The sequence below is a fragment of the Mauremys mutica genome, chromosome 4 (genome assembly GCF_020497125.1).
Source record: "Mauremys mutica isolate MM-2020 ecotype Southern chromosome 4, ASM2049712v1, whole genome shotgun sequence".
Taxonomy (NCBI): Eukaryota; Metazoa; Chordata; order Testudines; family Geoemydidae; genus Mauremys; species Mauremys mutica.
Window position 1 is genome coordinate 162,319,367 of NC_059075.1, and position 25,068 is coordinate 162,344,434.

The window sequence follows — 25,068 nt, forward strand, 5'->3', positions numbered from 1 at the left end:
TATGACCCCCTGTGCCCACTCCCCATAGCGACCCCCTGAGCTTCCGTCCACCACCCTCTCCCAGCCGTGTCCCCCAGGCCCCAGCAATGCGGAGCCCACACCTGGTGCCAAGGGGGGGGGTCTATACACACCCCTGCTGGCGGGGGGCTGCCATGTTACCTGGGGCTGCGTCTGGGCCGGGGGGTTGGCGCGGGGGGGAGCCCCAAGGGGCAGGTCACAGGGCCGGCAGCAGCAGCCCAGCAAGGAGCGGTGCAGCCAGAGCCAGCGCTAGGCATGAGCAGACTAAGCCGTTGCTGCAGGGCCCCGGCGGGGTGGTACTGGCGGTACCGGCACTGAGTACGGCAGGAGAGACGATGGAGAGGCCAGCGCCACCCGTGACATTCTGGATCCAGTTGACATAGACTGGGACCTGGACGTACACCTTGGGGAGCGGGGGTGAGGAGTTTCTGCCCCAGCTGATGATCCCCGTCAGGACGAAGCTGCCGTTCCTTTGACAGACCAGAGGCCCCCCGGAGTCAAACTAGAGAGAGAGGGACACTAGGGTCAACAAGGGCAGCCCCTTTGCCTCCCTTCCCACAAAGTGCCTCCTGTTTTTCCTCTCCCAGAACCAGGGAGAGAACCCAGGAGTCCTGGCTCCCAGCCCCCCTGTTCTAACCCACTCGACCCAACTCCCCTCCCAGAGCTGGGGATAGAACCCAGGAGTCCTGGCTCCCAGCCCTGCTCTAACCCACTAGCCCCCACTCCTCTCCCAGAACCAGGGAGAGAACCCAGGAGTCCTGGCTCCCAGCCCCTGCTGCTCTAACCACTGGACCCAACTCCTCTCCCAGAGCCGGGGACAGAACCCAGGAGTCCTGGCTCCCAGCCCCGCTCTAACCCACTAGCCCCTACTCCTCTCCCAGAACCAGGGAGAGAACCCAGGAGTCCTGGCTCCCAGCCCCTGCTGCTCTAACCCACTCGACCCAACTCCTCTCCCAGAACCAGGGAGAGAACCCTGGAGTCCTGGTTCCCAGCCCCCCCCCACTCTAACCACCAGCCCCCACTCCCTCCCAGAGCTGGGGATAAAACTCATTTCCTTCCCATGCCATGTCCTGCCGCAGTGCTGGGGCAGAGCTTCCACCCTTGTTAGGTTTGTTTTTTCTGGCATTAAGCTCACGTTACGTTTAACCTTCTCAGTTTGGTGGGGCCAGAGCTCAGAGAGTTTCCCCCCCATTCCTATGGTGACTTGTGAGATCTCCCAGAATGCACTGGTGCTAGGAGAGCTGCTTTCTCCATCAATGAGACGCGGCAGAAGATCAAATTAAAACATCACCCACCTGGGCCTTGTTTGAGAGCTGGGGAGGAAGGGCCAATATTTGCAAACAGAAAAATGTGCCAGATAATTTCAAGCAGCCCCAGTGCTGCCCTCCTAAGCCAAGAAGCCCACCTTGCAGGGGCCATTAGGGTCACCCCTGGCCCCAGTGCACAGCATGTCATCTTGGATCCAGTGGCTCTGTTCCCTAAAGTGTTCTCTGCAGGTCGACACATCGACGAGAGGAACCTGCACCTCCTGGAGAGTCTGGGGTGGCTGAAGTGCATCTGGAATGAGAGAGTCGGGGATGGAGCCTCGGGGATGCCGAGGGAGCTGGAAAAGACGGGGACGGGCTGGGGAAAATCTCTCCTAGTGTAACACGGCGGCTGGGCATGTGAGCAACATCACAATCCAGGGGCTGCAGATCAGAGTGCGCATAAACGTCCCCGTCAGGGGAGATTGTGTGTGAGCGCGCGCAGTGCTGCCCCCTGATGGAGAGGACGGGGAAGAGTGTGTGTGTGTGTGTGTGTGAGAGAGAGAGAGAGAGCGAGAGCGCGCAGTGCTGCCCCCTGATGGAGAGGACAGGGCAGAGAGTGAGAGTGTGTGTGTGTGTGTGTGTGTGAGCGCGCGCAGTGCTGCCCCCTGATGGAGAGGACAGGGCAGAGAGTGAGAGTGTGTGTGTGTGTGTGTGTGTGTGAGCGCGCGCAGTGCTGCCCCCTGATGGAGAGGACAGGGCAGAGAGTGAGAGTGTGTGTGTGTGTGTGTGTGTGAGCACGCGCAGTGCTGCCCCCTGATGGAGAGGACAGGGCAGAGAGCGAGAGTGTGTGTGTGTGTGTGTGTGTGTGTGTGAGCATGCACAGGATGTCCCTCGTGGCTACACAGCCCTGTGTGTTTCGAGCTCAGAGGAAGGGCTCTCAGATCACCCCCAATCACCCATTAGACCAGGGGTCTCAAACATGCGGCCCGCGGAGCTCTTCCCTGCGGCCCGCGGAGCTCCCCAGGGGAGCTCCGCAGGGGCCCCCAAGAGAAAAGCGGAGGCTCCCGCCTCCGCCCCTCTCCTGGAGCCTCGGCACATAGAGCGCCGAGTCGCCGTCCGAGCGCCTGAGCCCCGCCCCATCCGAGCCGCGTGGGGAGGGGGCGGGGCTGGGAGCTCTGGGCTGAGCGCTGCGCTCGGCGTGGAGCTCCCAGCCCCGCCCCCTCACCACGCGGCTCTGAGCGGGACGGAGCTCAGGCCTCGCCGGAGACGCGCTCGGGTAAGGGGGGGGGAAAGCGAGACCCGCCGGGCCGGGGGGTGGGGGAGGGAAGCGGGACCCACCGGGGCTGGGCTGGGGGGGGGAAGGGAAGCGAGACCTGCCGGGGCCGGGCCGGGCCGGGGGAAGGGAAGCGAGACCCGCCGGGGCTGGGCCGGGGGAAGGGAAGCGGGACCCGCCGGGGCTGGGCCGGGCCGGGAGCATGGGCGGCAGGTTATATATTTGTGTGGGGCCCGGGCCCCAGCAATATTCAGGGCTGGGCGCCCTGCTCCAGCAATAGTTGGAGCTGGGTCTCTTCCCGCCCCCCCCCCCCCGGTCCTGCCTGGATTGGCCCCGGCCACCGCAGGTCTCCCCCCGCCGCCGCGACCCTGCCTGGAGCAGGTCCCAGCCCCCGCCTGCCACCCCCCCTCCGCGTGACCCCCCCTTTGCCGCGTCGCATCGTGTCGCGTCCCTGCCTGACAGAAGGCAGCGCACCTCTCCCCTGCCTGCTGCCCGGAGGGCTCCCAGCAGATTTGCTGTCTGCTGCCGCAGGGTCCTAGTGCCTGGCCACCGCCAGTACTGGCAAGGCAGGCTGCCCTTACCCTGAGCCTCTCCAACCCCAAACCCTCAGCCCCAGCCAGAGCCCTCATTCCCCCCGCACCCTAATCCTCAGCCCCAGCCCTGAGCACCCCCACATCATGAACCCCTCATCCCCCTGCACCCTAATCCTCAGCCCCAGCCAGAGCCCTCATCCCCTGCACCCTAATCCTCTGCCCCAGCCCTGAGCGCCCCCACATCATGAACCCCTCATCCCCCCGCACCCTAATCCTCAGCCCCAGCCAGAGCCCTCATTCCCCCCGCACCCTAATCCTCAGCCCCAGCCCTGAGCACCCCCACATCATGAACCCCTCATCCCCCTGCACCCTAATCCTCAGCCCCAGCCAGAGCCCTCATCCCCCGCACCCTAATCCTCTGCCCCAGCCCTGAGCGCCCCCACATCATGAACCCCTCATCCCCCCGACCCCAATCCTCAGCCCCAGCCAGAGCCCTCATTCCCCCCGCACCCTAATCCTCAGCCCCAGCCCTGAGCACCCCCACATCATGAACCCCTCATCCCCCTGCACCCTAATCCTCAGCCCCAGCCAGAGCCCTCATCCCCCTGCACCCTAATCCTCAGCCCCAGCCAGAGCCCTCATTCCCCCCGCACCCTAATCCTCAGCCCCAGCCCTGAGCACCCCCACATCATGAACCCCTCATCCCCCTGCACCCTAATCCTCAGCCCCAGCCAGAGCCCTCATCCCCCTGCACCCTAATCCTCAGCCCCAGCCCTGAGCACCCCCACATCATGAACCCCTCATCCCCCCGCACCCTAATCCTCTGCCCCAGCCCTGAGCGCCCCCACATCATGAACCCCTCATCCCCCTGCACCCTAATCCTCAGCCCCAGCCAGAGCCCTCATCCCCCCGCACCCTAATCCTCTGCCCCAGCCCTGAGTGCCCCCACATCATGAACCCCTCATCCCCCCGCACCCTAATCCTCTGCCCCAGCCCTGAGCGCCCCCACATCATGAACCCCTCATCCACAGCCCTCACCCCACACTCCAAACCTCTGCCCTAGCCCTGAGCCCCCTCCTGCATCATGAACCCCTCATCCACAGCCCTCACCCACAGCCCAACCTCTTCCCTAGCCCTGAGCCCCCTCCTGCATCATGTACCCCTCACCCTCAGCCCCACAGCCCTCACCCCTGCACTCCCTCCTATCCCCAAACTCCGTCCCAAAGCCTGCACCCCCACCCCCTGCCGCAGCCTGGAGCCTGCATCGAGCACAGAGCCTGCATCCAGACCCCCTCCCCCACCCAAACTCCCTCCCAGAGCCTTAGGCAGTAAATCTAAGTGCGTGTTTTGTCCTTTGAGTGAGGTGCATTACTGAGTGTATATATTTATTAAAACTGCCTGTGCTTAGGGGAGGAGGTGGAGAAGAGACAGGGCAGGGGCGGGGCCTCATGGAAGGGGTGGATTGGGGGTGGGGCCAGGGGCAGCAAGGGGGCGTGTCAGTGATGCGGCCCTCGGGCCAATGCACTAGTCCTCATGCGGCCCTCGGGGTCATTTGAGTTTGAGACCCCTGCATTAGACCCACCAAGCTCCCATCCCCCCTCACCTTTACACTCTGGCCCGGTATTCCCCCAGCCCGTGACCCAGCACTTTTCCCCGGCTGGGAACTGGGTGGAGGGGCCCAGCAGGGAGACGGGGCGGATGGTGTCTGTGAAGTTGACAGGTTCCATCAGCTGCACCAGGGCGATGTCGGCGAAGAACGGGCTCTGGTTGTAGTCGGGGTGGCTGATGAAGCGACGCACGGGGGACGAGATGCAGGTGCGGGAGGCATTGGGGAGCTGGTACTCCCCCAGGTTCACGCAATAACTAGATTCACTGAGATGGCTGGGAGAGGAGGGGCAGAAAATACTGATCAAGGAGGAAAGATAGATTGTGAACATAGACAAAAATGCAGCCACTTCTGGGGCAGAGATGCTGGGGAACAGCCACACAGCAACGCGATGCCTCACCCAGCACAAAGATGCAGCCAGCTCTGGGGTGGGGGCAGCAGGGGAACCGTCACACTGCACCATGGGGATAGTCTGACCAAGAGCAGGAAGTCAGCCATGGAGCTGAGACCATAGACAGATGTCACTGCAAACCAAGTCAGGGCAGCCTGGGATCCCCTGCCAGGGTGACTCACCGACTGAAGCAGTGAGCGGCTGACACCACCCACTGGGCTGAGATGAGGGATCCTCCACAGATGTGGTCGTATTCATTTTTTTTGACATCATATTCCTGCACACTGACCTGCCAGGGCCATCGACCCTCCTGTGCATCCTGCCCCCCTGTGATACGGCTGAACACTGCACAAACCAGGGAGCCATGTTAACACAGGACAAGGTGCACACCTCTCCCCCTCCCAGAACTAAAGATAGAACCCAGGAGTCCTGAGTCTTTACCTGGCTGGTCTTGACTCTCCTCAGCACCTATGGAGGGAACAGAAATGTCGGGAAGACATTACAGCATCAGGGCCATAGGGACAGGAGCGGCATTAGGATCCGAAGGAAGGCAGGATGATGGAAGGTGCGGAACTACTAACTGTGGTATATAACTGTGGTATGTATTATTTCAGTCAGCTTCTGGACCCAATGAATGGAAGATTAGCTAATGTGACTCCAGAGGTGATCCCAGAAATTACAGGCCCGTAAGCCTGGTTTCAGTACCGGGCAAACTGGCTGAAACTATAATAAAGAACAATATTGTCAGATTTATAGATGATTATAATTTGTTGAGGAAGAGTCAACATGGTTTTAGTAAAGGGAAATCATGCCTCACCAATCTACTAGAATTCGCTGAGGAGGTCAACAAGCATGTGGACTAAGGGGATCCGGTGGATATAGTGTACTTAGATTTTCAGAAAGCCTTTGACAAGGTCCCTCACCAAAGGCTCTTAAGTAAATTAAGCTGCAGCGGGGTAAGAGGGGAGATTCTCTCAATGACTGTTAACTTGTTAAAAGATAAGAAACAAAGGGTGGGTATGAATGGTCAGTTTGCAGAATGGAGAGAGGTAAATAGTGGTGTCCCCCAGGGGTCTGTACTGGGATCGGTCCTATTCAACATATTCATAAATGATCTGGAAAAGGGGCTAAACAGTGAGGTGGCAACATTTGCAGATAATACAAAATTATTAAAGATAGTTAAGTCCCAGGCAGACTGCGAAGAGCTACAAAGGATCTGTCAAAACTAGGTGACTGGGCAACAAAATGGCAGATGAAATTTAATGCTGATAAAGGCAAAGTAATGCACATTGGAAAGCATAATCCCAACTATCGATATAAGATGATGGGGTATAAATTAGCGGTTCCCACTCAAGAAAGATCTTGGACTCATTGTGGAGAGTTCTCTGAAAACGTCCACTCAATGTGCAGCAGCAGTCAAAAAAGCCACCTGAATGCTGGGAATAATTAAGAAAGGGATAGATAATAGGACAGAAAATATCATATTGCCTCTGTATAAATCTATGGTATGCCCACATCTTGAGCACTGCGTGCAGATGTGGTCGCCCCACTCACAAAAGATGTATTGGAATTGGAAAAGGTTCAGAAAAGAGCAGCAAAAATGATTAGGGGTCTGGCACGGCTTCCGTGTGAGGAGAGACTAATAAAACTGAGGCTTTTCATCTTGGAAAAGAGACGACTAAGGGGAGATATGGTTGAGGTCTATAAAATCATGACTGGTGCAGAGAAAATAGATAAGGATGTGTTGTTTACTACTGCCTATAACACAAGAACTAGAGGTTGAAATTAATAGGCATCAGGTTTAAAACAAACAAAAGGAAGTATTTCTTCACACAACGCACAGTCAACCTGTGGAACTCCTTGCCAGAGGATGTTGTGAAGGCCAAGACCACGACAGGGTTCAAAAAAGAACTAGAGAAGTTCATGGAGGACAGGTCCATCAATGGCTACTAGCCAGGTTGGGCAGGAATGGTGTCCCTGGCCTCTGTTTGCCAGAAGCTGGGAATGGGTGACAGGTGACTGGATGCTTCCCGGTTCTGTTCATTCCCTCTGGGGCACCTGGCATTGGCCACTGTCGGCAGACAGGACACTGGGCTAGATGGACCTTTGGTCTGACCCAGGATGGCCGTTCTTATGTTCTTATCAGGCTGGAATACAAGCCCCACCCACTGTCCCATAGCTCCTCCCATAATCCCCATACCGCACCCCAAATTGTAGGTGGCTACCATGTGTCAATAGGTTTCAGAGTGAACATCGACATGAGATGAACGAGGGCTGCGCTCAGCTCTCTCAGGGCCAAACGTGCTCTTTCCACCCAGCCAAGCCTGAGGGCAGGAGATTGGGGCACAACAAATGGGAGGGGGACTGGAGGCAGTGGCTCCTGTGGGGGGTTAGTCAGAGGGGTGGGAGGGGTCAAGCCGGTGATGTCTGGGGCGGTGGGGAACAGGGTCCCTTCATGCACACCAGGGCCTGGGGACCGGCACTGTCATTTCTGCCCCTCTCTGGGTAGGATCTGTTTTCCTCATGTGCCCCCAGACCCACAAACTTACAAACCCAGGCCCTGGGAAAGAGTCAGAGCCAGTCCACTGGGGCAGGATCTGGATCTGATCTTCCCCTTCTGGTCTGTTCCCCATGGCTCTGCATCGCTCTGGATCCCTTGCTCCCTCTTACCATGCACTGGGGACGGCAGCAGCACCAGCAACAGGAGCAACGCGGCCAGCTGGGAGCAGAGTCCCGCCATGATCCGGTCCCACAGGAGCTCTGGGTCGGGACGGCCCAGCTCAGCCTCCAGCCGGCGGAGCAAGAAGCTCTGGCTTCGAGGCAGCGGGTTCTAAACCCAGCGGGAGCCGCCGCCCCGTGGGTGTGGGGGCTGATTTTGGCCAGATGTGCTGATGCTGAGGAAGCCATGGCACCTCGGACTCTGGTTCTCCAGCTGTCTGGCTCGGAGCCCAGCGGTTACATTTCTGATTCACAGGAAATTGAAAGCAGAAGCTCATGAACCCTCATCTCTGCGCCCCACCCCATTGTGAGACACGCCCGTTCACAGCCCGGCTCCCCTCTGCACAGAGTCTCTTTTCCTCACATCCCCCAGACCTACAAACCCACGAGCCCAGGCCCTGGGAAAGGGACAGAGCCAGGCCACTGGGTCAGGCTCATCCCCTCTGGTCCTTCCGTCCGTCCCCCCCCGCCCCCGCCCCCGCCAGCCCCGGGGGCAGGATCTGCTTCTTCTCTGTTCCCCCCGGGGGAAGTTTGGCTGGTGGGGGTGGGGGTTCCTTTGCCAACCCACATGATATTTAAATTGCTTCTCCCTGCTTGGCCTACTACAGGCAGTCAAACCGCTGGTGGCAACATGGAAGCTCCCAACCTGCTTTCCACCCAGGTCTCCTGTCTCTGGCCCGTGTCAGGAAGTGGCCAGCTGGCAGATGCTTGTCCAACCTGTTCTTAAAAGCCTTCAATGACAGATATATTCCCCAGCCTCCCTCGAAACCCTGTTCCAGACACCTTAACTACCCTTAGCCTTAGAAAGCTCCTCCTAATATCTAATCTAGATTTCCCTTCAACCTCAAGATTAAACAAGGTCAGTTATAATAACACATGGAGATATACTTATCTCCTAGAATGGCAAGGGACCCAGAAAGGTCATTGAGTCCAGCCCCCTGCCTTCACTAGCGGGACCAAGTACTGATTTTTACTCCAGATTCCTAAGTGGCCCCCTGAAGGATTGAACTCATAACCCTAGGTTTAGCAGGCCAATGCTGAAACCACTGAGCTATCCCTCCCCCTAAACCTTATAGGCCCTGTTTTCTGAACCTTTGATCATTTATGTTGCTCTCCTCTGGACCCCTCAATTTGTCCACATCTTTCCTAATGTGCGGTGTCCTGAATTCAGCACACTCTGCCCCCTGAGACTTCACCATAGAGTGGGCAAATGACCTCCCATGTCTTCCTGACAACACTGCTTTTAATACAGCCCCAAAAGATATTCGCCTTTTTTTGCAACAGCGTCCCATTGTTGACTCAGATTCAATTTGAGATCTGCTCTAGCCCCCGGGTCCTTTCCAGAAATACAACCCCCAGGCAGCGATTCTCCATTTTGTAGTTGTGCATTTGATTTTTCCTTCCTACTTTGTGCTCGTCTTTCCTGAATTTCTTCTTGTTGATTTCAGACCAGCTCTCCCATTTGTCAAGGTCTTTTTGACTTCTGATCCTGGACTTTAATTAATCACTATGCTTGGAAGGATCAGATTGTTACCGGTAAACGTCAATTTCACTGCATCCACCCCAACTGATGAGCAAATATTTCCATCGGCAATCATCAAAATTTACCAATAGGAAACATAAGAAAAATGTATCAGAGGGGTGGCCATGTTAGTCTGGATCTGTGAAAAGCAACAAAGAGTCCTGTGGTACCTTATAGACTAACAGACGTACTGGAGCATGAGCTTTCATGGGTGAATACCCACTTTGTCAGATGCAATTGAGTATTCACCCACGAAAGCTCATGCTCCAGTACGTCTGTTAGTCTACAAGGTGCCACAGGACTCTTTGTCGCTTTTTACATAAGAAAAATGCTGTTTGAAAACTTAGAGTCAGAATCCAACGATTTAGATTTCTGAATTAGGCTTGTTACAAACGGGCTAGTGAATGAAGAGGTCTGATTTGAGATTTACTTTGTATATTTTCACGTGTGGTGTTCACATTTTGCGTTCATGCGTTATAAAGCTTAGACGCTTTGGATAGCATTTGCTATCAGTAAAATAATTGCCTGACTGCCCCCGCCTCCCCCACCCATCATTTCCTGCAACTGAACAAAATTAAACAGATAAAAACAGAAAAAAATGCTTAACAATAAGTATTGTTCTCTGTCAAAATTATCAAAAAATAAAATTTAAATGCTACCGAGCCTATTCCTACCCCGGGCGGGCAGACACCAGGTCTGTAGCCAACTTTTGGCTAACTTACAGTTACAATTGATACCGTTGATTATCTAAGCCATTGTATTGTCCAGCATGGCCATGCCCTGCTCTCAGATCCGGCTTCCACCAGGTCAGGGGCTTGCATCTGAGCCTTGACTGACCATCAGGCCGTGAATTTACGTTTCCTGGAAGTCAGTGGCTGGGGCATAAAAGTCTGTGCATGAGGAATTGTGAGAGATAAAACAGGATCCAGTAGGTTGGCGTTGGCACCCCTGTCACTGCCCCTTGCCACCCTGAAATGGCAGGCTGGGTTCTCCTCTTTTGCCAGGGTTATTGGATGAGAACCGGGCATCGCATGATGTGTCACCTTTCTTTTAAAGCTCTGAGCTCCAGGAGTCAGGTGATCACTGGTATTCTCAAGGGGTCAGTTACTTGCCTTTGTGGTGCCAGAGAAAAACTTGACAAGAAGGCTCAGAAAGCCAGAAGCTGCATTTGCCCCTTTTCTCCATCTCTGACCTCCCCGAAAATCAGCAGGGTTCTGGCCATTGGCACTTAGAACATTCCCGGCACTTTTGGAAGCCCTGGATGTGGCATTCAAACGCTATCACGTTACAGACAGGATCACCGCTGCACCCTGGCTTTGCTAGAGACCTTTGGAGGAACCGCTTCAGGGCACCCGACCTTCAAGGGATCCCCCTCTTTCTTCAGAGTCATTGTCCAACTCTGGCAGACCCCGGCTGAGTTCACAGGCTCCGCCTGCCGGAGATCCCCGGGGATCAGCGTCAGTTGTTCAGTCCTCAGGGCTCCGTTGTCCTGGCCAACCCTCCATTCACACGGGTCCATTTCAGCCAGTCTTGTAATGACCCCGGCACCCTACCCCAGTTATGTCACTCAAACACCCCATGTTTCCTTCTCGGTCCTCAAAATGGCTTTTAACCCTTTTTCACTCCTGGGTAGCAATGCACCGTAGAGAGGGAAACTGAGGCACACATCAGCATCCTAAAAATAGGACAGGAGATTCCTACTTCATCACAGCCCCACCTCATTCAAAGGGTGGGTGTGAAGCTGCCCAGGAGCTATGGGCTGAGGATTGGTTTAGGTGGAGGCAGGGGCGGGGGAAGCGAGATCACAGGGGAGCTGAGGAGAGACGAAAGACAGAACAGAGGAGAGCAGAGACAGAGGCAGAGGCAGGATCTTGTGAGAACAGTGCGATGCTGGGAAAAGCCAGACCGAGAGTTTGGGGCTCTGCTGGTGAAGGGGGCTGAAAGCTAAAAATCCTGCTCCTTTCAGTCTCAGCTCCCCCTGGGTTTGGAGAAGCAGGACTTTGTATGCTCTGTGTGTAACCAGCAGGAAGCTTACATCGATCCCTGGGTGCGTGTAGCTCAGGGGAACCAGGCTGGTTTGGGGAAGGATTGCAGGAGGTCTGCTTGGAGGATGGGTGTGAAGCTTGCTTTGTCTCTGAGAACCCCTTCTTCATCTACGTCAGTTTCAACCAGTCTCTTAATGACCCTATTCGTTCCTCCCAGACAACGCGGTGACAAACACCCCCCTGTGCCTCTTAGTCTGCCCTGAGAGCAAACTGGAGCCTGTTTTCCCCTGGGAGAAACTGAAGCTTCCTATAAATACGAAAAATGCAGACTATCGTGTTCCAAAGCTGTGGGAGTCGAGCGATTGCCAACAAACCCGTCCAAAATTGTGACTAACTCCCCAAAACCATGAAAAAACAATTAAATAAGTGGTGGGAATTTGCATCCCAATGTCATGATGCTGGGCAGTGTTAGGGATATAGATATTCAGGCCTGTCTGTAAAGGCCTATATTTTAAGAATGTAGGTATATGTTTGTAACCCTTCGGCCCATCTGAGTTGGCAGCGACAAGGGCCGGGTTCAGTATCCAGGGGTTCCGTGTCAATAACACAATGCAAAACCGGCTCGAGCCCCCACCCAGTGACCTGGGACAATTACATACCCCCCCCCCCCACCAGGCGCCTCTAGGAGGCAATACTTCCCCACTTGCAAGCACAGAGTCTGAGTGTAGCAAAATCCTTTTAATAAAGGAGGGAAACAATGCAGTGTTATGTTGGGGAAACACCACAAACAGGATTCACAACACAAACCATGAGCAAAAGACCCCCCCTCCCCCAAGTAAGTTTGGCAATGTCCTTTTCCCCTCGGGGTCTTAAGTCCGGCAACCCCCAAAAATCACCCAAAAGTCCAACAACCCAAAAGTCTCTGTCCCTGGTCAGTGCAGCCCCAGAGTTCAAAAGTTTATCTGCAGAGTTTTACCTCCCAGCCTGGGGGGGAGGGGAGGCACAGCAGTGTTAAGGGGCACCTTACGTGGTCCAAGGCCGACTGCCCCACCTCTCCATGGGGTTCTGCTGCAGTCTTCACCGTGAGCCATTCCACCAGCCGCTCCACTCCTCCAGCTGTCCCGTGAGCCGCTCCACAAGCTGTCCTGCAAACCACTCCAGCCATCCCAGAACTAGCTCTGCAGCATACCTTCAGGCTGCCCCACAGCACTCAGTGACTTCAGCTTGTAGTAGGGGAGCCTCAGTGCTGTTGTACCATTGGCCTGCAGTGAATTCAGGTCTGCAGCCTGTAACCAGTCTCCTAACGGAATTAAAGTTAGCTCTGATATTCCACAGTAGAGAGCAAAGAAAAACCTCAAGAAGGGCAGGCTGACCATCAGGTACAAATCCCTGTCCCTGTCCCTGTCCCTGTCCCTGTCCCCAGCCAGCCAGCCAGCCAGCCAGCCAGCCTGCCTGCCTGCCTGCCTGCCTGCCTGCCTCTCTCTCTCTCTCTCTCTCTCTCAATTCACTGGGTTTTGGAACCCATGTCCCTTGTCTAGCGAGTGCTACTTAGTTGATGGCAAGTCCCTCTGTCATGAAACAGTTCCACTGGCCTTGATTCACATAATCAGGGTAACAACACTTTATTCTTCCTGCCTCAATAACAGAGAAACTGGGGACCCCACAGCAGGCACAGTGACCATGTGGGCTCATGCTAGGCAGGGTGGGTGTGTCTATGCAAACAAGACCAACCCCTTAAGTTCTTTTCCACAACTCACCACAATTCACCACCAGATCTGAGGGTAGAGCTCAGCCTGACTCTGCTTACATGTTTATCATTTAGCTAGTTATAGCGGTATAAAAGAAAGAATCTGTTTAAGGGCCTTCTGTCACTGTGACACTCTGAGGCCCTGTTCTTAGGCTCAGGCCTTTGGCTAAGCAGTGCGAGCAGCCACAAGCCGGGAAGCGACCGGTCACGTCCTCACATTCCAAACTAGTCACACTGAAATAAGGCGCTATTGGGCTGTTAGGTAGGTGATCCGATCTATCACCTCCAGAGAAAGGGAAGAGCCTAGAAGATGTAAAAGGAAATTTACTTTGATCGTTTTCTGTTTGGTAAGAACTCATTTATCAATAGACACAGCTGGGAAATCCTTATGTCTGTCTAGATGTAGTTGTGAAATCCTCCCTTCTGTTATTGTTTTGTCATTATAGGTCCCACTTTGCTGTTGTTTATTTGCATGGTCTCTGTCTGATTCGGTGATTGTTTCTGGCTGCTGTATAATTAGTTTTGCTGGGTGTAAACCAATTAAGGTGGTGGGATATAATTGGTTAGCTAATCATGTTACAATATGTTAGGATTGGTTAGGTAAATTTCAGAAGAATGATCAGTTAAGGCAGGGGTAGGCAAGCTATGGCACATGTGCCGAAGGCGGCACGCGAGCTGATTTTCAGTGGCACTCACACTGCCCGCGTCCTGGCCACCGGTCCAGGGGGCTCTGCATTTTAATTTAAATTTAAATGAAGCTTCTTAAACATTTTAAAAGCCTTATTTACTTTACATACAACAATAGTTTAGTTATATATTATAGACTTATAGAAAGAGAACTTCTAAAAACGTTAAAATGTATGACTGGGACATGAAACCTTAAATTAGAGTGACTAAATGAAGACTCGGCACAGCACTTCTGAAAGGTTGCCAACCCCTGGGTTAAGGTATAGCTAAGCATATTACTATATAAATTAGGGGTGGGATGATGTGCAGTCTATATGGTTTTATAAAAATATGATAATGAGTGAATATAATGTAACTGGAATGTGCTTCATGCAAAAGGTCTCTTGTAAGGTATCGTTACAAAGCTTATAATCTACTGAGTGTGATCATCCTAGTTGTATAAATGTACCACTCTTGTATCTGAAACTAGAAATATGAACTATAAGTTTGAGGTCCTACTGTAATTATGCAAAGTGTGGACCATGAATGGTGGTTTGGAATCTTGATGACTCCCATTAGCCAGAACAATTGACTGCAGATGGCTCTGTTTTACCTGTCAGTCTTCCTGCATACCTGTGTGCTGGCAAGCGGGTAATGAAGTCTTGCAGTGACATGTGATCATGTCACCTGAACTGGAATCCATCTTTAACCTGGTGCTTTTCCAGTGATGGGGGGTGGAAACCCAGAGAGAATAAGAATTCCCGCCTTATGCAAAAGATATATAAAGGGGTCGAACAGAATAAAGGTGGGGAGGAGCTATCGTGAAGAATCCCCTAACTACCACCTGAGCTGGAACAAGAGCTGTACCAGGGGAAAGAATTGTGCCCAGGCCTGGAAGGTGTCCAGTCCGAGGAAAAAACTTACTGAAGCATCTCTGAGGGTGAGATTATCTGTATTCAGTTTGATTAGACATAGATTTGCGTATTTTATTTTATTTTGCTTGGTGACTGACTTTGTTCTGTCTGTTACTACTTGGAACCATTTAAATCCTACTTTCTGTATTTAATAAAATCACTTTTTACTTATTAATTAACTCAGAGTGTGTATTAATACCTGGGGGAGCAAACAACATTGCATATCTCTCTATCAGTGTTATAGAGGGTGAACAATTTATGAGTTTACCCTGTATAAGTTTTATACAGCGTAAAACAGATTTATTGGGGTTTAGACCGCATGGGAGTTGGGCATCTGAGTGCTAAAGACAACAAGCACATTTCTGTGAGCTGCTTTCAGGTAAACCTGCAGCTTTGGGGCAAGTAATTCGGACCCTGGGTCTGTGTTGGAGCAGACGGGAATGTCTGGCTCAGCAAGACAAGGTGCTGGAGTCCCAAGCTGGCAGGGAAAGCAGGGGCAGAAGTAGTCTTGGCACATCAGGTGGCAGCTCCCAGGGCATTTCTGTGATCCAACCCGTCACAAGGGGCAAACAGGAAGTAAGTTGGGATTCAAAAATAAGGAAAAAGGAACTTGGATTTAAGCTTGCTCGAAGTTCAACCCAATAAATATCAAATTGTTTGCACCTTCGGATGCTTAGGGTGGCAAAAAGGCTGGAGCCGGCCCTGCCTGAGAAGCATTGCAACAGTGCCGGGCTTTTTGTGGGCTTTGTTTGCTGTCTTGTTTTGCAGCCAGTATGAATTCTGCTAACCCTTTTCATGTTCTCTGTATGTATAACTATCTCCTGTCTGTGTGTTCCATTCTATGCAGCTGATGAGGTGAGCTGTAGCCCACAAAAGCTTATGCTCAAATAAATTTGTTAGTCTCTAAGATGCTGCAACAACTTCTGTTGTTTTTGCGGATACAGACTAACACGGCTGCTACTCTGAAAGCTAACCCTCTTGTTTCTCAGAAAGAGCAGTTCGAACCTGCTTTTGGTTTCCAACTGCATGAGACAGGAAACCAACCTAAATGAAAGGTGGAAGGTCTCATGGCCAGCGACTGAGATACATCAAAGAAAACCTGACAGCTCTTACTGATGTCTCTGCAGCTCTTCATAATATGATCGCTGCCGTCTGGCCTCAAAGCCCGGGATCCACAGCGAAGACATTGGGATGCTGAGAAGTGAATCGCCCTTAGCAGGGATCAGAGTTAGCGCCACATTGAGGTGTATTGGGCCCAGCTTGCACCCCTCTCACAGCCCTTGTCTCAGGCTCTCGGCAGAGGTTAGGGAGTGGTTCACCCCATCTTTAAAGAACCAGAAACAGGGAAATACCAGACAGGAGACCATCACACAGGAGGGTTCGTACCCAGAGGCAGTAAAAAGCCCGAGCACAGAGATGCAGGGTACAGAACACTCTGAACAGAGCGGGGCTCATACAGCAGTGAGTTCCAAACATAAAAGATCCACTAATAAATATATGAAGAAACCCACCTCAGAGGGGGTTAGGGGCCAGGCAGGAGGCTGGAACTGAAGGTTCAGAGGGGGTTTCGTTACACAGACTGTGACGGAGCAGGGCGTGGGGAGGACTGACCCGGGAATGTTGTGGGGGAGTTTTACTGGGAACTGTCTGCATTGGGGATGGGATATCAGGGTGTGACTTCACTTGAGGGACGATACCTGAGCATCGTAACCTGAGCCCAGGACGGGGATGGGGCCAGGTGACACCTTCTCCCCAGGAAACTGGACAAAGGCTGGAGGAGGAGCTGGGGGAGGCTGGGGGAGAGGCTGGAGGGGTTTCAGTTCGGAGCTGGCTGGGGAAATGGAGGGAGACCCAGGGCCATGATCTAGGCTCCCTGTCCCCCAAGATGGACTTGACTGAGGGGGTCCTGCTGTTGGTACCTACAAGCTCTGTTTTTGGTCTGTGTTCCTGTCATCTAATAAACCTTCTGTTTACCAGCTGGCTGAGTCACGGTGAATCACAAGAAGTGGGGGGTGCAGGGTCCTGACTCCTCCACACTCTGTGACACAGACCCCAAATGCAACCCAGGGAACCCCACCCGCAGCACAGCCAGGTCCTGGAAGAAGACACCGGACTCATAAATTTGTTGTGACTGTAAAGTTCATTGCACCTTTAGAGACTGTTGCTCTGAACCTCACCCAAGCCATTTCCTCACGGGGTGCAACCTGGGCTGTGGGGCCACGGAGCCCTCTGCCCCACTGAACCTGGGGTGAGCGTCTCACGCTGTGATGCTGTGACAAGCCACAGGCCTCTGGCAGGCGCTGCACCCACACAGACACCCACAGGCAGGGATCCGCCCATCTGAGATACATGGATGCTTCTCTCAGCCACTCATGAACCAACAGTTGAGAGGCCCCAGCCAGTTCCCCCTCCGCCTTGCACCCCAGAGCTGTCCTGTCTGGCAGTGGTCAGAAGCCCGTCCAGTGCAAGTTCATTACCCAGTTCACCCCCTCCCTCAGTTTGCAGAGGAGATGCACCAGCCTGAGCTGAGATTTCCCCAACACTTCAAACAAAACTAACTGTTTAAGGTAAAATATAAAACAGGTTTATTAACTACAGGCAGATCGATTTTAAGTGATTATAAGTAAAAAGCGCAGACATCAGAGTTGGGTTCCTAAAGAAACAAAAATAAATTAGCAGTCCCAGGTCTACAAACTAAACAGGATTTGAATGAAGCAGAGTCTCCCCCTAACAGATGGTACAAACTGGTCAGAGATCCTCAATACATAGGCTGGACTCTTTCCCGGGCCGGGACCAACCCTTCCCTAATTCAAAGTCTTTGTCCTCCAGATGTGTTTCCAGGTGTCAGTTCCCCGCTTTTATAGTTTCTTCCAGCTTCCTGAAAGATCCTTGCTGTGAAGTGGGGATCAAGCAGTCTCCATTGTATAACGTGTTCCCACTGAGAAGTCTTCACTGTATGCGTGATCCCTCTGAGAAATCTCCATTGTCTACAGTTCCTGGGACAAGTGGATTCTTTCCTTGCTGGGTGTTGATGAGCCATTGACCCGCTGTCTAGCTGTTTATGGCTACTACGTTGTTGTACCTGAAAGGCTTGTTGTGGGTGTCTCCCTGCCTCACAACAATTTTCAGTGACACAAACACATAGCAAAGCTTCATAACTTCACATACAGTGGCAGCACACACAACTCAACAGGATATGAATGTTCAACAGATCAAGGACTTTTCAAATGATACCTCACAAGGTATGTGTGCCCGGTTCGGTCACAGAGACCCCTTGGGACTGTCACCTGATGTGCTGAGACTGCCTCTGACCCATTTGCCCTGCCAGCTTTGGACTCCAGAACCCTGCCTTGTTGAGCCAGACACGCTCGCCTGCTGCAAACACAGACCCAGAGTCTGAACCACGTCCCCAAAGCTGCAGACTTAACTGAAAACAGCTTAGCAAGTAGTCCTGTCTCCAGCACCCAGACACCCAGCTCCCAATAGGATCCAAACCCCAAATAAATCTGTTTTACCCTGTATAAAGCTTATACAGGGTAAACTCATAAATTGTCCGCCCTCTATCACACTGATAGGGAGACATGCACAGCTGTTTGCTCCCCCAGGTATTAACCACTTAGTCTGGGTTAATTAATAAACAAAAGTGATTTTATTAAGGATTCAAGTGGTTTCAAAGTAAAACAGACAGAACAAAGTTACCAAGCAAAATAAAACAAAAACACTCAAGTCTAAGCCTAATACATTAAGAAACTGATACAAGGTAATATCTCACCCTCAGAGATGTTCCAATCAGCTTCTTTCACAGACTAGACTCCTTTCTAGTCTGGGCCCAATCCTTCCCCTGGTACAGTCCTTCTTCCAGCTCAGGTGGTAGCTAGGGGATTCCTCATGACTAGCAGCACCCTCTGTTCTGCTCCACCCCCTTTTTATATCTTTGGCACAAGGCGGGAATCCTTTGTCTCTCTCTAGGTTTCCCACCGTTCCATCTAAATGGAAAAGCACCAGGTTTAAGATGGATTCCAGTACCGAGGTGACATGGTCACATGTCCTGGGGAGACCCCCCCAAGCCTTCATTCTTCCCTGCCTGACCCACAGGAAGGCTTTCAAATAAACAGAGCCATTTACAAACCAATTGTCCTGGTTAATGGGAGCCATCAAGACTCCAAGCCATTATTAATGGCCCACACTTCGCAAAGTTACAATAGGACTTTAGAGTAATACTTCACATTTCTAGCTTTAGATACAAGAATGATACATTTGTACAAATGGGATGACCACACTCCGTAGATTATAAGCTTTGTGACGATACCATACAAGAGACCTTTTGCATGAAGCATATTCCAGCTACATTATAGTCACACTCATTAGCATATTTCCATAAGCCATATGGAGTGCAACGTCACACCAGGCCCTGCTCAGATCCCCCCTGACTGAGATCGGGCCCCTCTCACACTGGGCCCTGCACAGACCCCCCTGACTGAGATCAGGTGCCCTGTTAATGCCAGGCCCAGCACAGACCCCCCCTCACTGAGATTGGGGCCTGTTGTGCCGGATGCTGCAGAGACTGACTGCGTTTGCGGCTAGGATGTGTCAGCGAGGGCTGTGCCGGGGGGTGACGTTTTGGGGGGATGGGCAAAGTGAAGCAGCCACAGCAGAGTAAAGGAAAAAAGCCGCACTGAGCTCAGTGGTGTCGGCGTGTTTCTATAGCCCCCCCATGTACCATCCCCTCCCCACCTACTACCCCCCCCTGCCACCAAACTGCTGCGGGGGCAGGACATCTCTCTGGTGCCCCCGGCTGCTGGAGGCCAACGAGCGAGAGCAGCACGGGAGGCTGCTGCCTGCGACACCTGCCTGGGGAAAGGGCTGCACGGGAGCTCCCTGGAAGTGGTGGGGTAGCGTCTGGGAGGGGGAGTGGGCGCATGTGTGGAAGAACTGGCTGGCTGGGGGATCCTGACCCCAGAGCACTGGCCAGCCCGTGGGCACCGAGCACTGGACAGGAAAGCCCAGCCCGGCTACCTCCAGCAAAGGCGACAGTCCCAGTGCAGGGCCGGTTTTAGGCCAATTCAACCAATTCCCACTGAATCGGGCCCCCGCGCCCAAGCCCCAGCACGGCGTACGGGCAAGAGCCGGTGCGCTGTACCGGGGTGGCCCGGCTTTCCCAGGGGGCAATTTAAAGGGCCTGGGGCTCCCAGCAGTGGCTGGAGCCCCAGGCCCTTTAAATTGCCCCCAGAGCCCCACTGCTGGAGCCTTGGGGTAGGGCTGCGGGGCTCGGGGGGCTATTTAAAAAGTCCAGGGCTCTGCTGCTTCTACCGCCCCGGCCCTTTAAATAGCCGGCCGAAGCCCCACCACTTCCCCAGGGGCTCCCGCGGGTATTTAAAGGGCCAGGGTGGTAGAAGCAGGGGAGCTCTGGGCCCTTTAAAATAGCCCCGGAGCCCTGTGGTCACGGGTGGCTCTGGGGGCTATTTAAAGGGCCGGGGCTCCAGCTGCCCCTACCGCTCTGGTCCTTTAAATAGCAGCCAGAGCCCCGCCACTTCCCCGGGGCTCCCTTGGCTATTTACAGGGCCGGGGTGGTGGAAGCACAGGCGCCCCGGGCCCTTTAAATAGCCCCCGAGCCCCGGGCTGCTGCTAGCTACCACCGGTGGGGGAGGGAGGAGGAGGAGGCACTCACCGTACAGGGTGGGCTGTACCCCCTGTACCCAAACCCCTGCCCGCAGCCAGCCCCTGCTGCACCCCCTGCCCTGCCTGCACCAGCCCCGCACCCCCTTCCCTGTCTCCAGCCAACCCCTGCCGCACTCCCCTGCCAGAAGCCAGCCAGCCCACCCCACATCCCCGTCTCCAGCCAGCCCCACACCCCTTGCCCTGCCTGCAGCCAGACCCTACCTCCAGTCAGCCCCTGCCCTCCCTCCAGCCAGCCCCATGTCCACTGGTGCCTTGCAGTTCCCAGGGCAGTAACCCTGCTTCAATGAGGGGGGCAGGGAGCAGCTGGGACCCACACGTGTGCACACCCTAGGGTGACCAGACAGCAAGTGTGACAAATCGGGATGGGGGTGGGCGGTAATAAGATCCTATATAAGAAAAAGACCAAAAAATCGGGACTGTCCCTATAAAATCGGGACATCTGGTCACCCTAGCACACCCTCAGGGAGTGGCGGGGACCCACCCATGTGAAACGGAGCTCATTTCTAACTCAGGTCCATCTTTTAAAAAAAGAACTTTAGGTAGGATTAACATACATCCGTATTTTCCCGGACATGTCAGGCTTTTTGGTTCTTAAATCACCATCCGGGAAGAAATTTAAAAATTTAAAAATTCCTCCTGGGAAAATACGGACATATGGTAACCCTATTGGTACAAAAAATACATACCGTGGCATGTCCCTTAAATCAGAACTTTTTATAGGGAACTGGTTGCTAAGAAATGAAAGGCTTTTTTTACATTTTTTTTTTTTTTTTTTAGTTGTACCTGCCAGGGCCCCGCCGAAAATGTTTCGAATTGGGCTCCGCACTTCCTAAAGCTGGCCCTGGTCCCAGGAAACCAAGGCAAGGAGCTTGCAGCCCTGATTTCTCCTCCCGACAGGTATGGCCCGGCAAGGACCAGATCTCGGTTAAGCTACGCAAGGGGTCGGGGAGAGATGAGGGTCTGTGAGCTTCTGCTTTCACTTTCCTGTACTTCAGAGATTTAAACAGGAAAACGCGGGGCTCCAAGCCAGAGAACCACAGGACCAGAGATAAGGGCTCAGAGGTGCCGTGGCTTCTTGGTGCACACGGCTGGTGGTCTGGCAGAAATCACACCCCACACCCATGGGGCGGCTGCAGCTGGGTTTATAACTCACTGCCTTGAAGCCAGGAGCTGTCTGCTCCGCTAGCTGGAGGCTGAGCTGGGCCGTCCCAACCCAGAGCTCCTGTGGGGCCGGATCATGGCGGGACTCTGCTCCCAGCTGGCCGTGCTGCTCCTGCTGCTGGTGCTGCTGCCGTCCCCAGTGCATGGTAAGAGGGACCAAGGGATCCAGAGCGATGCAGAGCCACAGGGAACAGACCAGAGGGGATGACCCTGCAGCCTGGGGTTGGGAATAGAGCTGAGGGGAGGAATCGACTGGATGAGACGATCCTGGCCCCTGCGGTTTGAATTGACAGGAAGGGACCATCCTGCCCCCCGAGGGTGGAATCGACTCAGGGGGACAATCCTGCCCCAGTCGACTGGCTCTGTCTCTTTCCCAGGTCCTGGGTACAAGGGTTTGTGGGGACGGGAGCAGAACAGGTTCTGTGCACTGAGGGGCAGAAATGATGTGCCAGTCCCCGGACCTGCTGTGAATGAAGGGACCCTGAGCCCACCTCTGAGACACCACCCCCCCACACACACAGGCCGGCATGACCCCTGCAGCCCCTCTGACTCACTCCAACAGGTGCCATGGCCCCAGCACCCTCTCAGCTTCAGCACCCAAACCCTCTCCCGCCCTTGGGCTTTGCTGGGTGGAGGGAGGACGTGTGGCCCTGAGAGAGCTGGGAGCAGCCCCCTTTCATCTCATGTCAGCGTTCACTCTGAAACCTACTGATGCATAGTAGCCACCAATGATTTGAGGCAGAGTATGTAGATTATGGAAGGAGCTATAGGACAGTGGGTGGGTGGGGGTTATTCCAGCTCTTTTCCCTGCCTTCCACCCTCCCCAATCGGACCCTAGTGATGCTCCTCCCCCAGTGGCCCTGACTCTGTAATGTCTCCCCAACATTTCCATCCCTCCGCAGGTGCTGAGAGTCAAGACCAGCCAGGTAAAGAGTCTGGACTCCTGGGTTCTATCAGCTGCTCTGGGAGGGGAGTGGGGGCTGGTGGGTTATGGGTGCGGATGTGGGAGGCAGACAGGACTCCTGGGTTCTCTCCCTGGCTCTGGGTGGGAGATGTGCACTTTGTCCCATGTTAACATGACTCCCTGGTTTGTGCAGTGTTCAGCCGTATCATAGGGGGGCAGGATGCACAGGAGGGTCAATGGCCCTGGCAAGTCAGTGTGCAAAAATATGATGACAAAAACCATGAATACCACCACATCTGTGGAGGATCCCTCATCTCGGCCCAGTGGGTGGTGTCAGCTGCTCACTGCTTCAATCGGTAAGTAACCCAGGCAGAAGCAGGGGGAGGGAGGGGCAGGTTCCTCTTATTTGGGTTGCAGCAACATCTGTTTGTGGCCTCTGCCCCCTCATTGACTCCCTGCTCTTGGTCAAGCCATCCCCACGGTGCTGTGCAGCTGTTCTGCTGCTGTGCCCGCCCCAGAGGTGGCTGCATCTCAGTATCACACTGTCTTCCCCTTTTCCTTTTCTCTCCCCCAGCTCTCTGCCCTATTCCCAGTACCAGTTAGTGCTGGGAGCGCACCAGCTCCTCAACCCCTCCCCCAATCAGGTCCTGGCCGAGGTGCAGAAGATCATCCCCCACCCCAGGTACAATAGGAGGAGCTTCGTTTGCTGACATCGCCTTGGTGAGGCTGAAGGAGCCAGTGAAATCCACGTTCATCCGGCCCATCTTCCTGCCAGGTGCCTCCCGCCAGTTCCGCGTGGGGAAGAAGTGTTGGGTCACCGGCTGGGGACGGGTAGAAGTGAGCGGTAAGTCTCAGAGAGGCACTGGGAGAACATAATCATTAGGGAGTTGGGGAGAGAAGTACCCTGCTCTGTCCCCTCCCTTTTCCTCAAGTCCCTGCCCCTGCTCCGCCCCCTCCCCAGCCCCATTCCACCCCTTCCCCGAAGCCCCCTCCCCTGAGCGACGCGGCCTTGGGGGGGTTAGCACGGGGCCTGGTGCCAGCAGCAGGAGTGGAATCATCCCCCGCATTGACCTGCTCTGCTCCGCTGGCTCCCAGCCGTGCCGCTCCACTTCCCACCACTGCCGGTGGGGCAGGGAGACAGGCCTGACCCCTGCTGCCAGCGCCAGGCCCCCACTAATCCCTCAGACTGTCCTGTGCCCCACAGGGCCCCCAAAGCACGGGGCCCGGGGCAGACGCCACACACCTTCCTATGAGAAGGGCTCTGGTGGTCATGGACACTGTGACCATCTCGGCTGACCTCCTGGAGAGCACAAGCCAGAGAACGTCCCTGAAGGAATTGCTGCTTTAAGGAGACCAGATCTCTGAGCTGGCCGCCCCATCTGGATTTACAAATGGAGAATCCACCACTGCCCTTGGTAAATTGCTCCAACCGTTAATCGCCCTCACTGTTAAAAACTGACACCTCATTTCCAGGCTGAGTGTGTCTGGCTTCAACTTCCAGCCGCTGGATCATGTTCAATCTTCCCCTGCTCGACTGCAGAGCCCGTTATTAAACACGTCTTCGCATTGTAGATACGAATAGACTGGGCTCAATTCACCCCTTAGCCTTCTCTCTGTGAAGTTAAATCAACTGAGCTCCTGAGTTAGAGGCCTGGGGTCCCGGATGATCAGGGCCGTGTGTGGGGGGGGTGGTGGGGCGCAGCGCTGCTCCCTGCTGCGCCAGAGGCTGGCAGAATAACTCTGCCGCACCTCTGCTTCTCCCCATCCAGAGCGTCTCCAACCACCCAAGACCCTGCAGGAGCTGGAGGTTCCCATCCTCAGCACAGCGACCTGCAACAAGCGTTACAGCACACTGAGACGAAACCCATTTCTGGGTCCACAGGCAGTCAAAACCAGCATGATCTGCGCTGGGTACATGGACAGCAACAAGGGATTCTGCCATGTGAGAGCCTTTCCTCCCAGTGATTGTGGGTATTACACCTCCGGTGCCCAGACCCTGACCGAGATCAGAGCCGCCTTGTGCCAGGCGCCGCCCAGACCCTGATTGAGACCAGGGCCCCCATGTTCACGGTGACAGCGACGGGAATTGGGGCCCTGACCCCCGTTTCTCTCTTTCTCTCTCTAGGGCGACTCCGGGGGGCCTCTGGCCTGTGAGCAGGGCGGCACCTGGTACCTGGCCGGAGTCGTGAGCTGGTTTCTGACCAGAAAAGTGAGTGGAATCGTCTGTTCTCATCCCAAGTTCCCCGGAGTCTTCACCCGGGTGACGGCCTACGACAGCTGGATCCAGGAGCATGTGAAGGGGGTGGGCCCTCTGCCAGCGCTTCTCCAGCTGCACTGACACTCGCCGCCCTCCTCCTCGCAGCCCTGTGAGCCACGCGCGGACCTGCCCCTGGCACTGCCAGGCCGACCCCCCTCAGGATGTCTATAGACCCCCGCCCCTTGACACCGGGTGTGGGCCCCGCGCTGCTGGGGTCTGCGGGACGCGGCTGGAGAGGCTGGTGGATGGAAGCACGGGGGGGCGGGGGAGGGCTATGGGGAGGTGAGGGCGGGGGGGGCTTACGTCCTGCTTTTCCTACAGCTCTGCAGCGCCCCCTGGGGGTGACTGGGAAGCCAACAGGGACAGGCCCCGCAGCCGCTTCTATCCCCTGACTTGTGCTCTGAAAATCATCAATAAATCGGCTTTGCAAGCAAACTGCCCTGCAGC

At 54.4% G+C, this 25,068-nt stretch overlaps 1 protein-coding gene and 1 pseudogene across 1 annotated transcript; one reads left to right on the top strand and one right to left on the bottom strand.

The window, feature by feature from the left end:
* LOC123370528 (serine protease 33-like) lies at positions 1 to 7,808 on the bottom strand. The gene is made up of 6 exons (XM_045017186.1): positions 7,739 to 7,808; positions 5,510 to 5,536; positions 5,251 to 5,413; positions 4,675 to 4,952; positions 1,424 to 1,575; positions 1 to 520 (listed from the first exon to the last, which is right to left on the bottom strand). Exons 1-6 carry the CDS (start codon positions 7,806 to 7,808, stop codon positions 215 to 217), a joined length of 996 nt encoding a protein of 331 aa, XP_044873121.1. The 3' UTR covers positions 1 to 214.
* A 10,008-nt stretch (positions 7,809 to 17,816) lies between these two features.
* Positions 17,817 to 24,840, top strand: LOC123369239 (annotated as a pseudogene).
* The last annotated feature ends 228 nt before the right edge of the window (positions 24,841 to 25,068 follow it).